At 43.3% G+C, this 14,918-nt stretch overlaps 1 protein-coding gene across 1 annotated transcript; it reads right to left on the bottom strand.

The window, feature by feature from the left end:
- Positions 1-606: 606 nt before the first annotated feature.
- LOC119175898 (tetratricopeptide repeat protein 1) lies at positions 607-14,611 on the bottom strand. The gene is made up of 7 exons (XM_037426932.2): positions 14,450-14,611; positions 13,915-14,151; positions 13,279-13,452; positions 9,618-9,654; positions 9,235-9,383; positions 849-903; positions 607-766 (listed from the first exon to the last, which is right to left on the bottom strand). Exons 2-7 carry the CDS (start codon positions 14,134-14,136, stop codon positions 651-653), a joined length of 753 nt encoding a protein of 250 aa, XP_037282829.1. The 5' UTR covers positions 14,137-14,151; positions 14,450-14,611; the 3' UTR covers positions 607-650.
- Between the last annotated feature and the right edge of the window lie 307 nt (positions 14,612-14,918).

Raw genomic sequence — 14,918 nt, forward strand, 5'->3', positions numbered from 1 at the left:
TAGGAGGTGTCTCTTATAAGCAAGGTACCACGCATGCATTTTTTTTTATCAACCCCTATTTTAATGTAGGCCCTCTGGTGTCTCTTACTCATTTGTCTCCTACATCATTGTCTCTTATATAAAGGGTTCGACTGCACAACAGAAATATGGGCGACCGCATGTCTATATACTTAGACAACCTAGACAACCCGAGTAGTAAATAAGTATACACATATTCAATACAAAGTTTTTCTTTATTCCTTGAGCCACACTTTCTGTGGCATTCCCAGAGCAAGTGCTACAAGTTAAAACGAAGAGTTCTTGAAATTAGCATCATCAATTGGACTCGTTACTGATTTCAATTTAAGAAATGGTGCTAGAACGAGACAAAGACAAGAGGACAACAGTGCCGTGCTTGTGTCCTCTCGTTTTGCCTTGTTATAGCGCTGTTTCTTTATACAGAATCTGTTCTTGCAAACCTGCAACACACTTCTGCATGTTCTATTGACATGTGTCCTGCATAGTTATCACACTTCTACTTTCATCATGAGAAAGTCTTCAATCACACAAATGGAACACATATTTTTGCAGGTATTTTACAAGGATGTTAAGACCATGACTAGGACAACGAGTAAAATGTGTATTTTATTTGGTTTCACTTTACAATACATTCACTTCTGGAAATGTATCTTGTACCCACCCCCTTCCCCATCTTTTGTAAGCTTGAAGTTATCAGTTGACATACCAAAGGGCCTTAGAACAAGGTTTCCAAGCTCCTTCAACTTGTCTGCATGGATAAACGTCATTTTTAGAAGAAGCAATCAGGATTCCATGGATTAAAAACACACAAAGACGTGTGGCCATCTTACCGATCATTTCAGCTTGTAGTTTCTCGTTTCTCTCTTTGATTTCATCAGGTAGTGTCTAATGAAAAAAAGAAAGCCAGGAAAAAAATATTAACAATCATATTACAATATAGTCTATAAGAGGCAAAAATAATGCAGGCACGGGACCACTGGGCCTATCAGTACTAACACTTAAAACTTTTGTTAGAGCCAAGTATTAAAAGAAAATAAATGCTGCTTTTTTGCAGTGTTTTCAACTCACCCCATCAGAGATGCTAACCTGGATCTCTGTGTCGTATGCTTTTAAAGGGATCACGAACCAACCCCCATGCTTATTGAAAAAATGCAGAAAGCATACATTGCTACGAACAGCTGAGCCAATGCTTGCAACCCGGTGTGGCAAAGAATCTTTACACCAGAGAATGAAGCTGGCATTTTTTTCAGGTACACTCTTGTCATATAAGCCTGTTCTCAGTCTCGTCAGAGCTGCCGGCACCCACTGTTTCACGACAGACCACGGATAGCATACTATTGGCCTATACACAACATAAATCAAGAGTAACATCAAGATCACATGTACTACTTGACCCAAAATGCCACAACGTGCCAACAGTGCAATACATAATCTGCAAGCATTTCACAATAGTGCACACAGGAATTGCAACTGGAGGGAGTGATTAACTTTCACTATGGGCACACAAAGTCACGAAACACACTGATGTAACTCTTTTCAGACGTGCCACTCCTCCCAGTGTAGCTTCCAGCAAGCTCGTCATACGAGCCAACGTGCTTAAAGTGTGCAACAGGTTTCTGTAACTCCGCTCAATCTTGATGAACTTGAGAAATCTGTGTGAATAAATTGTGTGAATCTATTCACGAGGTAATAAGCTTCAATACTGAGGTCAATCAATTACTTGGAAAACTGGTTCAAGACCCCAGCACAGCACAATCTCCATCTAGCAAACATGAAGTGTGTGTGGGGGGGGGAGGGCATGGAGGTAGGAATGGTGTAAGGGTTTTATATGCCAAAGAGTGTCCTGCACAGGATTTCTACTTTCTGGATATGGGGAACGAGATTCAGTCAAAATTGTTGAATGATTTCAAAAAAGCTACAACCAATTCTTATAGTACCCATTTAGTTTAGTGCTTCAGACTGCTTCCTAGTACCCGATCATACCATCATAATAAAGAAAATGACAGGGAATATTTTTCATTAAATTTTTTATCTATTACAAAGCAACAGAAAGCCATAACACAAAAATAGAAATGTCTTTCACTGCAACTGCAACACAGTGGTGACACGTGCCAGCATATCGCACTCCTCTCGCAACACCAGTGTGATACAATTTACCCACTTTGAGGCAAATAAAACAAACAGTCTGAAGAAATTTGCTATGTTTGCGAACATCCGAATGGCAGTTGCTCCGACAATCTGCACTCTTGCACTGGTAGACTTCATTGATCATGTATTCCAGCCAGAACGCCTAGTGAAATCATCAAACTCTCCTTTTTCTGTTAAATATATTATTTTACAAGAAAGAATAAGTGAACGGTCACATCATGGCACGGCGACGCTGCGAGGAGATCGCATGCTGCTCTCGTGTCATCACTATGTTTCAGTGAAGCATATCTTTTCTGCAGGCAAGCATTTTAGCTGATCATGAAGAATTTTCCTTTTTTTTTCTTACGCTGGCAGTAGCGGGGCCCACCATTTCCCTGAATCTGCACAAAAATTAGACCAGGTATTGCTGGGTAACATAACCCTTGGAGTCGCAAACCAGAGGGCATAGCAAATGACTACCTCTGATTACTTTCAGTAATTCTATCTTCCTTGCATTCCGCTTTTCGAATGTCTTGTTTATTTGAAAAGTCGTTCGATTCAAAAATTTTTCATAGGCCCTGTGACTGAATTAATAATGTTTTATTGTATTTTCTATGAGCAGTTGGTCGTGTCTCAAAAATGTTTCGCTATAGTGGCATCGGTTTAGCAGGGTTTGATGACCTAGCCCCGCCGCGGTGGTCTAGTGGCTAAGGTACTCGGCTGCTGACTCGCAGGGCGCGGGTTCAAATCCCGGCTGCGGCGGCTGCATTTCCGATGGAGGCGGAAATGTTGTAGGCCCGTGTGCTCAGATTTGGGTGCACGTTAAAGAACCCCAGGTGGTCTAAATTTCCGGAGCCCTCCACTACGGCGTCTCTCATAATCATATAGTGGTTTTGGGACGTTAAACCCCACATATCAATCAATCAATCAAGGGTTTGATGACCTAGATATCATCGTGACGTCTTGGGCAAGGAACATAACAGTAAAAAGAAGCAGATGGACAGCAGCGTTACTTGCTAGTGAGACTAAATCACTGCCACGTGGGAAAACATGCAATTGAAAATTAATTTACTACGCTCCCTCTGGGTGTTTACAGCTGTGGCCGTAAGAGGCATGCAACCGTCCTCAGTGTGTAATGGTTTCTTTGTTTATGCATGGGCAGCTACAGTCATTTGAGCCATGGCCAGTGATGATCACCGATGTTAACGGCATTTGAAATCATACTATAGATTTTGATGATGATGATTAACGGGGTTTTGCGGCCAAGAGCTATGGGTCGCCAAAGAGCGTCGTGTCTGATGTGGAGTTAGGATTGACCAATGGTTATGATGACAGGGTGTATTATGGCTGTATAAAGGCATAAAATTACACGCTATATATCATAAAAATATAGCATAAAAATTTCATATAGTGTGTAATGAATAAACTGCAAGTGGGTATGATGTGTACTGTTAATGTCAAATGAAACCAGGACAGCGGCAAGCCTTCGCGACGATATAGTGTGCCCCGTCCAGGTATCACGATTGACAGGCATGCGCATCCTGTTCGGCAGCTTTGCACACATATGCGTGCCTGTCCATGGTGATAAGTGGACCACGCGCACTACACTTACATGAAGGCTTGCCACCAATCAGGTTTCATTTTACGCAGATAATACAAGTCAGAAACGTAGAAATAGCACTAATTCCTACACAACGTATTTGACTCTAAAGGCAGACAGACAAGTTCATTGTGTCCCAACGTCATTGCTCTCCGCAGCAACCACCCTTTTCAGAGGTCGTGCTATGGTTTACCTGGGTACTATATGATGTGCAAGTTATGCATTTTCTTTGAAAAGGCCAATGGTGACTAATGTTCAAACCGGTTCTCTGCCTATGAACATCGATAAATGTACAGTCAACTACCGATTTTTCGGACACCCGAATTTTCGAACATGCCCGATAATTCGGACATCTTCCCAGCACCGCCACGAGCCCCATAGAATCAATGTATAAGGAAGTCTGAAATTTCATTCCCGAGACATGGCTTGAGGAGATGAACCTTGTTTTGTGCTTGCTTGTTCCATATTTGCTGCCAATAATGTCTGAGCTTTCATTTAAAGGGGCCCTCCAAGACTATTTAGCCCCCAATTTTTTATTTGTGCGTTGAGTAGACTGAAAAACAGATATACTAATGCAGCAAGAACGGCAGTGATAACAGCAGGCAGGAAGTTATTCGACATAGAAAATTCAAAATACAAGAAAAAAATGCCTACTATCAAATTTGATTTTCATGGGTTCACCTGACCAGATTTCCCTCGCCCCGACTAGCCCAGTGAAGTCAGGTGGCTCCCCAATGAAATGAGCTAAAGTGCCTACGCAGGAGAAGCTCGCACACCATTGTTGTTTGTTCTTTCCAACGTGATCTCAACCTCGTTGCCCCAACAATAAACGTGGTGCCTGACATCTGGCTTGCTAGAACGTGAGTGGCACTATTGTTTCAAAGCGGGGTATTTTTTGCTGTTTTTTACAACATTCCGTGTCGCTCCTTCCTCTCACTCTAAAAGGGAAATTTGTGGAACGACCAGGGTAGGGAAGTACTGTTGACCATTTGCGAGTTGTTTTTTGAGCTATTCGACGAACAAGGGTGCATTTCACCCCTTCAACAGCAATCAAGAGCCTACCGCACGGGCAGAAAGAGACAACTATTGTTTCAAAGCGGGGTATTTTTTGCTGTTTTTTACAACATTCCGTGTCGCTCCTTCCTCTCACTCTAAAAGGGAAATTTGTGGAACGACCAGGGTAGGGAAGTACTGTTGACCATTTGCGAGTTGTTTTTTGAGCTATTCGACGAACAAGGGTGCATTTCACCCCTTCAACAGCAATCAAGAGCCTACCGCACGGGCAGAAAGAGACAGCTCACAAATTCACAAAAGCAAGAAGAGGGAAGAAAGAGAGAGGTGTTTCCTATGGACATCTGACCCGCACACGCAAAAAAAATCTGCAGGTGGATTGGTAGCCAGCCTCTCTGTCATGCTTTGTAGTCGCAGTGATCTTTTTTTTTTTTTTGTTGCTGCCATGTCTGTTCGGGGCTCCATAAAAAATGCACAGAAAAAAAAAATAAACACATTAGTAACCTCAATTTCAATCTCACGCCATGGTCTCTTCTAGTATTACATTTATTCAATCACAGGCCTACAGCCATCCTCCATCATTTCCAACCGCAACAGTTTTTGCGAGTGCCACTACGTGCTGATGCAGTCAGCAGCGACATAGCAATTTCATGTGATGATTAAAATACTAAATCATTTGATATCAGCACTTAGACAAATGCTAAAACAATCCCCAGCCATCACTCTAGGCAAAACACAAACAAAAATGGTTGCTTCAAAACTGTTGGAGGGCCCTTTTCAGGAATACAATGATAGGAATGCCTTCCAGAATTTTTGAGCAGCCATTGGAGCAAGCACAATCTGCTTTTGGAACAGCTACCTCTGTGTTCAGAGCACACATGGGATTCAGAGCACACAAGGAAAGAAAATTTAGCTTTAATTTAATGTTCCTTCCATTTACATAATCATTTATACAGAAGCTGCAAGCCCACAAAATAAGCACAAAAATAAACAAAAGTAGGCTTACGCACAGAAGCGGTGATGTAAGAGTGAAGAATATTGCATTAACAAGCTCACTGCAGCATGAAGTTCATAGCAGTGCGCACACACACACATTCAAAGCTTGTTACGGCAAAACATTGTTAATATATATACACATGCGGACAACCTGCTGGGAATGCGGCTAACTACGCACGAAACGTAGTATGCATTAACCACCAAGCACATGGACGTGCACAGCTTTCCCCTTCAGAGGGGGGGAGGGCAAAGGTTGGTCGCAGCACCCCCCCCTCTATCATGTTTATGTATAGAGCTGACTTTGCCCTCCCCCTATTCCCCCCTCCTTATTATGTCAATGAATGAGGTGTGCAGGGCTTAAGGCAGCGCTTGCCACAAACATATAGGCTTTTTATCAGCAATAAGGCATACTGCCGCGCTTTTCGGTAGTCACCACATCGCCTTCCAAAGGTTACCACAAGAGGCATGAATCTATCTTCCAATGTTCGATTATTTTAAACTACTATTTTGAACCATTCTGCTCAATTTTCAAAGCCGCCATGTTAAATCTTTTGTTGGCTTGGTCGAATTTGGCTTGTAGTGGCTAGTTGTGTGACCTCCAAGATTGAAAGTGCACACAATCTTAAGAGTTTCAGAGGCCATATCTGATCTTCCTTGGCTAGCAAAACTGCAAAACTTTTTCAGTCAGCCTTATCATTATTATGCTGGTTGGTTGTTTTCATATTCTGGGCATTTGTCTGGTCGTTAGTGCTCACGTGGTTGTGCGAGTGGTGAGCCAATTGTGTTCGAGCCGTCCTGCGAGTTCGACTGCGGCCACGACGGTAGCATTTTGTTGGTGGTGAAATGCTGGAGGCTCACGTACTACGCGGTGTCTATGCAGCTAAAAGAAGCCCAAACTGTGTTGTTATCCCACTAAACGGGCAAGACGTTGCATGCATCTCTTTGCGACCGTCATAAAGTTTTGTTTGCTTGGTTTCAGGGAGCCATCAATTTTGCCACCCGCAGCGGTCGACGGCAGCAATTGCCAACGTGCTTGCCAACGATGTTACCATAGCCTAAATAGAACCAAATTTGCTTGCCCTTAAGAATATGAAGCATGGAATTATTGGGGACTTATTTAGGCTTTCCTAATTCAAATAAACTTTATTTTCACGGCTTGACTATTTTTTAGCACTGTTAGATTTTTCAGACTATTTCGCGGTGCCCGCCAGGTCCGGAAAATCGGTTGGTGACTGTATATCAGAAAACATGTTAGAAAGGTATATTCCTAACACTATATCTATTACAAGGCTATTTTTTCATTTACCCCATTTACTCGCATAATTTACACCCTCACATAAATTGCTCAGCCCTAATACTTTGCCAGCTTTACGCAAAAAAAAATACTTGCATATTTTTCCTTTACGCTTCTCGACCCACCCGAGCCGGCTCACCGACACGCGCACGAACAGACTTTGAACCTTTGGATGACTCGATAGGGCACGCCAGACGCGCGCCTCGCCAAGCAGGTGAACGCAATAAAAAAGGCTGCGAGTGCCAAGCCTCTTCTTTCGAGGACTTCCCCTGAACTAAGGTTCCTAGAATATTGTACCTGCTGGAAGTGTTTGAGCGTTTGCCTCCCTCCTCTATCTCTACGATCTCTACCATGAGTACGTATGCTCGCGTCACGGCACGGACAACTTTCTGCATCGGAGGCGTGCGAGCCCTCTTCGCGCCAACTGTTCTCCTTGTTCCCTGCACCCGCACTGCAGCACACACTTGGATGAATTCTGAAGTTTTGGTTTCACCATCTATCCATCGCGTTTTTACTAATTCATTTAATTATGTGAGGTTTAACGTCCCAAAATCACCATGTGATTATGAGAGACGGCGTAGTGGAGGGCTCAGGAAATTTCGGCCACCTTAGGTTCTTTAACGTGCACTCAAATCTAAGCACACGGGCCTACAGCATTCTCGCCTTCATCGAAAATGCAGCCGGGATTCGATCCTGCGATCTGCAGATCGGCATCCAAGTACCTTAGGCATTTTACAGCAATAGTTGTTATGAGATCACAACTCTGGTCACGCGCAGTTATCCGCCGCCGCCACCACCGGAGTCCGTAACCATATCGCGCGAAATTAGAAAAAAAAAACTAGCACCAATGACACAGCGGGGCTCGAACTCGGGTTCACTGGGTGCTAGCCCAGCATTCCACCACTGAGCTGCACCGGTGCTTGCGACTTGTTCGCAAACTTGCCTTAGGGAGGCTTGATGTCAGGAACGCAATCATGTTATGAGTAACAAAGCGTTTTACAACAGCAAACGAACAACCAGGCATCACACTATGCGAATAGTGTAACAAGTGGGTCGTCCAATGCTCCAACTTACTACAAAAGCTTGTTCTCTATGACCTAATAACTGTGGCCCATACTCACTTCAGGCCTAACTCCTCATCGTCGTCAGCCACTGCATGAAAAATTGGCACAAAATTCCTCGAATAGTTTAGCGGATACCACGCTTCTCAGAGGAATGATGAAAAATAGCGAATGCTGGCCTACCACCAAAAAAATTTATGAACAATGCCCTAGTGGGTGTCAAAGAAGTGTGCTTGCAGTAGTTACTCAATGATTGTTTTGAAAAGGCACTGAAAGGTTGCTTTTCTAGCTTTTGCTGTGACTGTGCTGCGTCTTCTGCGCAGGCTTGGCGTTTTTTTTTACTTTTCTCTTGCGATGATCTGCGATAATTATATATATACGGCTAAATTCAAGCTCGCTGTCGAGAAGTTTGCCGAGAAAAACTAGAACCGTGCCACCGCCGAGCACTTCAGTGTGAACTTCAACGTATCACGGCCGGTGCAAATGGTACAGGAGAAGAGTGGGCCCTTGCTAATAGAAGTTTTCTGCCACTGAAGAAGGCCGTTTCTCTTATATGCAAACGCTTAGGTCTTTTAGTATTGCCGTGTCGTCGGACCTAGTTTCTTACAGCATGCTTTCAATCAGTGATTCGGACTAGACCGCACGTGACAGGATCAGACTGGTTGAGGTACGTGCTAATTCTGTTTAATTAACAGTATACTTTTTGTTTGTGCATCCATTTATTATTTTTAGTGTATATAGTGCATGCTTTAGGACTATTGCACATTATGCCGTGTGCGTCTGCGAAAAACCCGTGTAATTTGCGCACACCCTTCTCGGAGCCCCAAAACCGTGAAAGAAAGTGTATAAATTATGCGAATAAATACAACACTCTGATATAACCGATATTTCGTTATATCCGAGTATGTTACATCGAGGCTTAAGTGTATATACATTGCAGCTACTGAATCGCCAGCCGGCACCATGATTTACTCCCAAGGACAAGGTTTTCTGTGCAGCAGCATGTTGACAAAGCGACAGTAAGTGCGCTAATGTGCACTTTCCCTAAATGTTAGTTAACTTACATGCATGACGAAGGCATTTTGGGAATACTATTATCCAAAGAGTACAAGTTTTCAATGCCTCACCATGCATGCATGCCTCGCTTCTCCATTACTGGGATCCAGCTCCAGGATGTGTTGGTAGTCCTTCAAAGCCTCATCCAGATTTTTCGTCTCCTTGTAGAGCCAAGCCCTCTTTAAGACAGGCTTCAAATAGGAGGGATTTAGCTCAATGGCTGACAAAAGAAAAAAATTATAAGAAAGAAGGGATTGGGAGGTGTGGGAGCCAGTATCAGGCGCACAGAAAGTTCCAGTTAAAAAAATTCATTTAATCTAGCTTGGCAAATTTCTGGCCACCTCTAAAGAGCACATAAAATGCCGTGACAAAGTACCCCTAGTTTTCTTATTTAATTAGTGGTGAAGCTCCCTCATAAAGTACACTAATTTGAGCTTATGAAATTGGCACTCACCTTTTGTACAATCTTTTATTGCCAATTTCTTCTTTTCCTGCAATGGGAAGCAATATAGTTAAGCTAGACAGAAACAATAAATATAAAATAAAAAACCCAAACAAGATGCCTTTATAATGTTAATATCTGGAGCATTATGTTCCAAAACCACGACATGATTACGAGAGACGCTGTAGTCAAGCTTTCTGAAAATTTTGACCTTCTGGGGTTGTTTAACGGGGCCCTGCAACACTTTTTTAAGTAGCCACGAAATGCATTCACTAAAGAAGCTTTATTGGCTCACAAATTTACCGCCACAAAATATTTTAAGAATCGGTCTAGTACTAGCAGTGTTACAAAGATTTGTTATACACAACAATTGCATTCTCTCTTCTCTCATCCTGGTGAAAGCACTGAAAGCTAAGCAGGGAGGGATGGCACGGGGAAGAAAAATAAGTAACGAACGCCTCGTAACCTTGACCGCTTTCTCTCTCTCTCTCTCCTTTTTTTTTTTCGAATACGCCAATATTTAGTGCAATCCTGCAAGAGTGCGCATAAACAAGTCATGGCCTCTACCCGCAGCTCGAGTGATGACCAAGCGCACCATGCTCAAATTAACCAACGGCTGATACAATGGCTGTGACTAGCGATTTTTAAGCTTGTATCATCATTTGTCAAGAGAAGATTGATTGATATGTGGGGTTTAACGTCCCAAAACCACTGTATGATTATGAGAGACGCCGTAGTGGAGGGCTCCGGAAATTTAGACCACCTGGGGTTCTTTAACGTGCACCCAAATCTGAGCACACGGGCCTACAACATTTCCGCCTCCATCGGAAATGCAGCCGCCGCAGCCGGGATTCGAACCCGCGCCCTGCGGGTCACCAGCCGAGTACCTTAGCCACTAGACCACCGCGGCGGAGCTGTCAAGAGAAGAGGAAGCAATTGCCAGCTGACTAAGAATTTATTATGAATTTCAGACCATGTGCAGCACTATAATATTTGGCTCACGTTTTCTTGGGAGCCTCGATTACCAATCGGCAGCATTTTCTGACCACGCTCAAAAAATGTTGCAGAGCCCCTTTAACGTGCACTGGCATTGCACGGTTAGTACATAGGCCTCCAGCATTTTGCCTCCATCAAAATGCGACCACCGCAACCGCGATTGAAATCATGATCTTCAGGTCAGCAGCTGAGCAGAACCACAGCTCCATCACAGCGAAATTCCTTAATAATGTTGAACGGGTACTATTTGTATGCAATTTGCATAAACAAACTAAGTGAACTTGCAATATACGTCCAACACAGACTAGACTTTAGGCAAGTTGATATACGCCCCACCACGGTGGTCTATTAAGGTACTCGGCTGCGGACCCGCAAGTCACGGGATCTAATTTCGGTTGCAGCGGCTGCATTTTCGCCTCCATCAAAAAATGCTGTAGGCCCGTGGGCTCAGATTTGGGTGCACGTTGAAGAACCCCAGGTGGTCGAAATTTCCGGAGCCCTCTTCTATGGCGTCTCTCAAAATCCTATGGTGGTTTCGGGACGTTGAACCCCCCATATCAATCAAGGCAAGTTGATATAGGTGAATTCTAGCAGACACATGTATGCGTATCGTGTGTGTGTACAACAAGCCTTCGAAAGATGTGGGACCAGGTACATTGTAATCCATGATAGAGTGCACAGCACTTGCCTATATAGTACATAACGTCTTCTTAGCCTCTGTCACCTTTTGCACAGTGCACTTTATGTCTATGCAACATTGCAGCACATTGCCAACACGACTGACTGATCGTATGTGTATACAATAGCAAGCACAAAGTTAACAGCGTCATAACCAGCAGTTAGCGAGAAACATCGTGTTCGTTAAATATGTTTCTTTGGGTTTATTGCCACAAAAGTGACTTTGGCTATGCTGTGCCAAGGGCAGGATGTTAGAGATGACAAAGGTAGTGGCACAAAACCTGCATTAGTCAGTTAAAATAGCCGACTTTACTTTAAAAATTCACATTTCCACTCAGACCGAACCGCGAGTTTGAGCTATCCTGGGTCACTAATATTTTGGCGAGTCGATTGAGAAGAATTTTAGTGAGTTACAATTAGGTTAAGAAAAACAATGGTGGTCTGAGTGAGCCCAAATTGCTTGGCCGACGTCTAGTCCTACGAACTCTGCTTCAGCTTTACTAACAGCCTTATGTCGGCTCACATTTATACTAATTATGTCTACTCACGCATCAATGCAGTAGTGTGGACATGCCAGCGCAATATAAATTTAACAGATGTCCGAGTTATAGAAGGGGAAGGTGGCTTGACTCTTTCCTCATTCTTAAGAAGAATCACATTAAAAATATTTTGTGAGAGTCATTACTTTCAATAATAATGTATTTAGTGCCCCATTGAGAACTTTTACTTAAACATACGAGATCAAAAGTGCTATGAAGAGCACCGATTACAAGAGGTATAAGTGTTAAAAAGCATTAATACCTCGAACGAAACAGCTAATAGTACGCTATCGGACTCGTGAGCAGACTCGCTTGGGCTCAGATAGAGAGTCTGAATGAGTCTAAGTGAGTAATATTTTGGCGAGCTTGGGTCCGATCGAGGAAAATTTTAGTGAGCGAGAGTTTAAGCGAGTTCGCTTGAGAAAAACATCGGTAAGTGACGGCCCGAGTGAGCCATAAGGGCAAGATATGTTTCATGAGCAACTGCGTGAGCCCTAAATTTTTTGCCTACTTATGGGCACAAGTGCATTGTCTTCGAAAATGAAGGTTGGGTATGAGGCGAGACGACCTGCAAGCCAGTGAACACAAGCATCGTGGGAGCGTCAATATGCATAAGAACTTAGAGAAGCGCCTTTTCAAATATGCGTCTGAGTCGTCGACAACGACAGAAGCAAAAACAGAACAGTGAAGGGAGATGGCAGGAGCCTGAAGTGACGCCAAGAAAAAAAACGCAAGGCATAAGGGGGGAATATGCTGCCATCTAATATCGTAATATCTCACGATGAATACCAACTGCATAGAGGCACAGTTTTTCGAAGTATAGAGACAAACTTTGGAGCAACACAGTCTCTATAAGGAGAAAATTGTAGAAAGTGCATTGCTGATGAATGTATCGCCAAAATCAGCCAAGCCAATTTAAAAAATACTGCTTGTTAAATTTGAGGGTCTGACTTACCAATGTCTGAGGTTAGAAAAAGAGCACGCTCTTATTTTGGGAAAAAGACAATTCAATTTCCATTCGATTCCGTACAAAAGGCACATAATTCCATTCATTCCCTTCGATCACTGTCCGAATTTCATTTTGGATAAGGAAAAGGTAGAATGATTCCGGAGTCACCCCAATTCCAGAGTGGCAACTCCCAAACAATGCACTGCACACACAGACACTCTGAGTTCACCAGTCAACACTGCTTTGCTGCAGGTAGCATAATGCCCTGAACGATTTTCCTTGGTCACAGGAACAAGGCAAATGATCAAAACATGTGCACTATGCCAAACAATTTGCAGCAGGAACAAAACATGGTGCAATCACCAAGACGTAAGTGATCCGTTAGCTTGGTGATGGCGAACGAAAGACAGGAACTAACAGTACTTGAAAGTTATGTATAGTCAATGCACAAACACAGAAATAATCCCTTTAAGCAAGACTCGTATACTCCCTCGTAGACTTGTATACTCACCAGCCTCGCCCATGTGGCACCCCTGTTTGAATAAAGAACAGAGCGTTCTTCTGAGGATGAGAGGGGACATATCTTCAATGCTTGTGTGTAAGCCTCCATGGCATCAAGGTACTGGCCTGCCTTGAAGCTCACATTGCCATCTCCTTTAAGGCTTAGTGCACGTTCCTTGTTGGCCTGTGAAAAATATGTACGGCTCACTAATCAAATCAAATCAGTTTACTTTTCTTTCTGCAGTAAAGAAAAAAGTCTGTTTTAAAACAACTTGACTAGTTCACAGCCCCATACATAAGAGAGAACTGCTATAGCCAGAAGTCAAGCCCATAATAACAATTCATCCCAATTATGGTTAGCAATAAGCAGGCTTGGGCACGAATGTGCCAGCAAAGTAAAGATTAGGTTGAAGGTATGAACCAAGCCGAGTTCATGAGTAGACTTGAGCTTGATGTTTATGAAGCAGCAGCAGTTTATTTCCTGACTGAATAGCATTGGTGAACATACAATGGTTGAAAGCTTAGCAACTATTGTGCACGAGTCAGCCAAGTATCATGTGTTTTGTATCACATCAGTGGTGGTGGCTATTCTCACAGCGAGAACTAGACCCATGCAAGAACTGTAACAAATCACTCACTGTTCTACCTTTTTCTCATCGTCAGTCATTGTCTTCTCAAGATTCTCGAGCTCCTCTTCATCTAAAACGTACAAGTCCTCCGCGCCATCGTCCTCGGTGTTCTCAGGGTCAGTGCCGAACAATTTTTCTTCGGAAGCTTCGCTCGTTTTCTCTTTCTCGGCAGAACCCGCTTCCATTGATGCCGCTTTTCTGAGATCGTCTATATATTTACTTTTCGGGCTAGATGCCATGGCACGTACCCACGGCTGCAAAATAAGAACGGAGCATTTGTCAACGGCGCCGCCAACCAGCTCAAGCCAAACGAGTTAGCAGTTACATCTGCCGAGGCAACGCCTCCTCCTTACGAGGCGTTGGTTCAGTGTTCTAAATGCAATGCAATACAATAAAGCTGCGTGGGCGTTTTCTCCCCCCCCCCCCTCCAAAAAAGTAGGTAACACTATCGTTAAAATGCGAAACCAATGCATACTTGCAAATCGCAACCACACACACACACACAAGCACACACACGAGCACAATTCAGACAGCATATATACTGTAGTTTACCGTGTAGCAGCCTTGGTACGAGGGGCCTATATGACTTAAACCCTCAGCATGTCCACAGCATCCTCACCGAAGTAATCAATGAAGTCGAATCAGTCAAATGAGCGAGAACAAAAAAAAAAAAAAAAGTTTTTGCAACCCACAGGCCATTGTTGCTAGGGGAAAAGCGCCTCTTCTAGCGCCTGCTGGTTGTGATCAACGTTAGACACAGCCACGATGGAAGAATACTTTCTTACATCGTGGACAGAACAAAAGGTAAACGTCTTACTTTGTGTAAAAGCATAATATGTCGACCTTACTTTAGCGGCATAAATATTATTACCTTACTGTTTTATTCTGGCTATATATTAAATTTTACTTTAGCGTATCAGCTTATTTTTTCAAATATTGAGGGGTATGCTTTCGTGTACTCGGCTGCTGAGCCACCGCATGTCGCGGGAACGATTCCCAGGGTCCCAACCACATTTTTGAT

Source organism: Rhipicephalus microplus, chromosome X (genome assembly GCF_043290135.1).
Source record: "Rhipicephalus microplus isolate Deutch F79 chromosome X, USDA_Rmic, whole genome shotgun sequence".
Classification (NCBI taxonomy): Eukaryota; Metazoa; Arthropoda; class Arachnida; order Ixodida; family Ixodidae; genus Rhipicephalus; species Rhipicephalus microplus.

Excerpts from the sequence above, each read along its gene's own strand:
- LOC119175898 (XM_037426932.2), bottom strand. The coding sequence starts at position 14,136 with ATGGCATCTAGCCCGAAAAGTAAATATATAGACGATCTCAGAAAAGCG. Across the intron at positions 13,453-13,914 it reads TGACTGACGATGAGAAAAAG|GCCAACAAGGAACGTGCACT; the intron begins GTAGAACAGTGA and ends TATTTTTCACAG. Across the intron at positions 904-9,234 it reads AAGCGAGGCATGCATGCATG|ACACTACCTGATGAAATCAA; the intron begins GTGAGGCATTGA and ends TTTTTTCATTAG.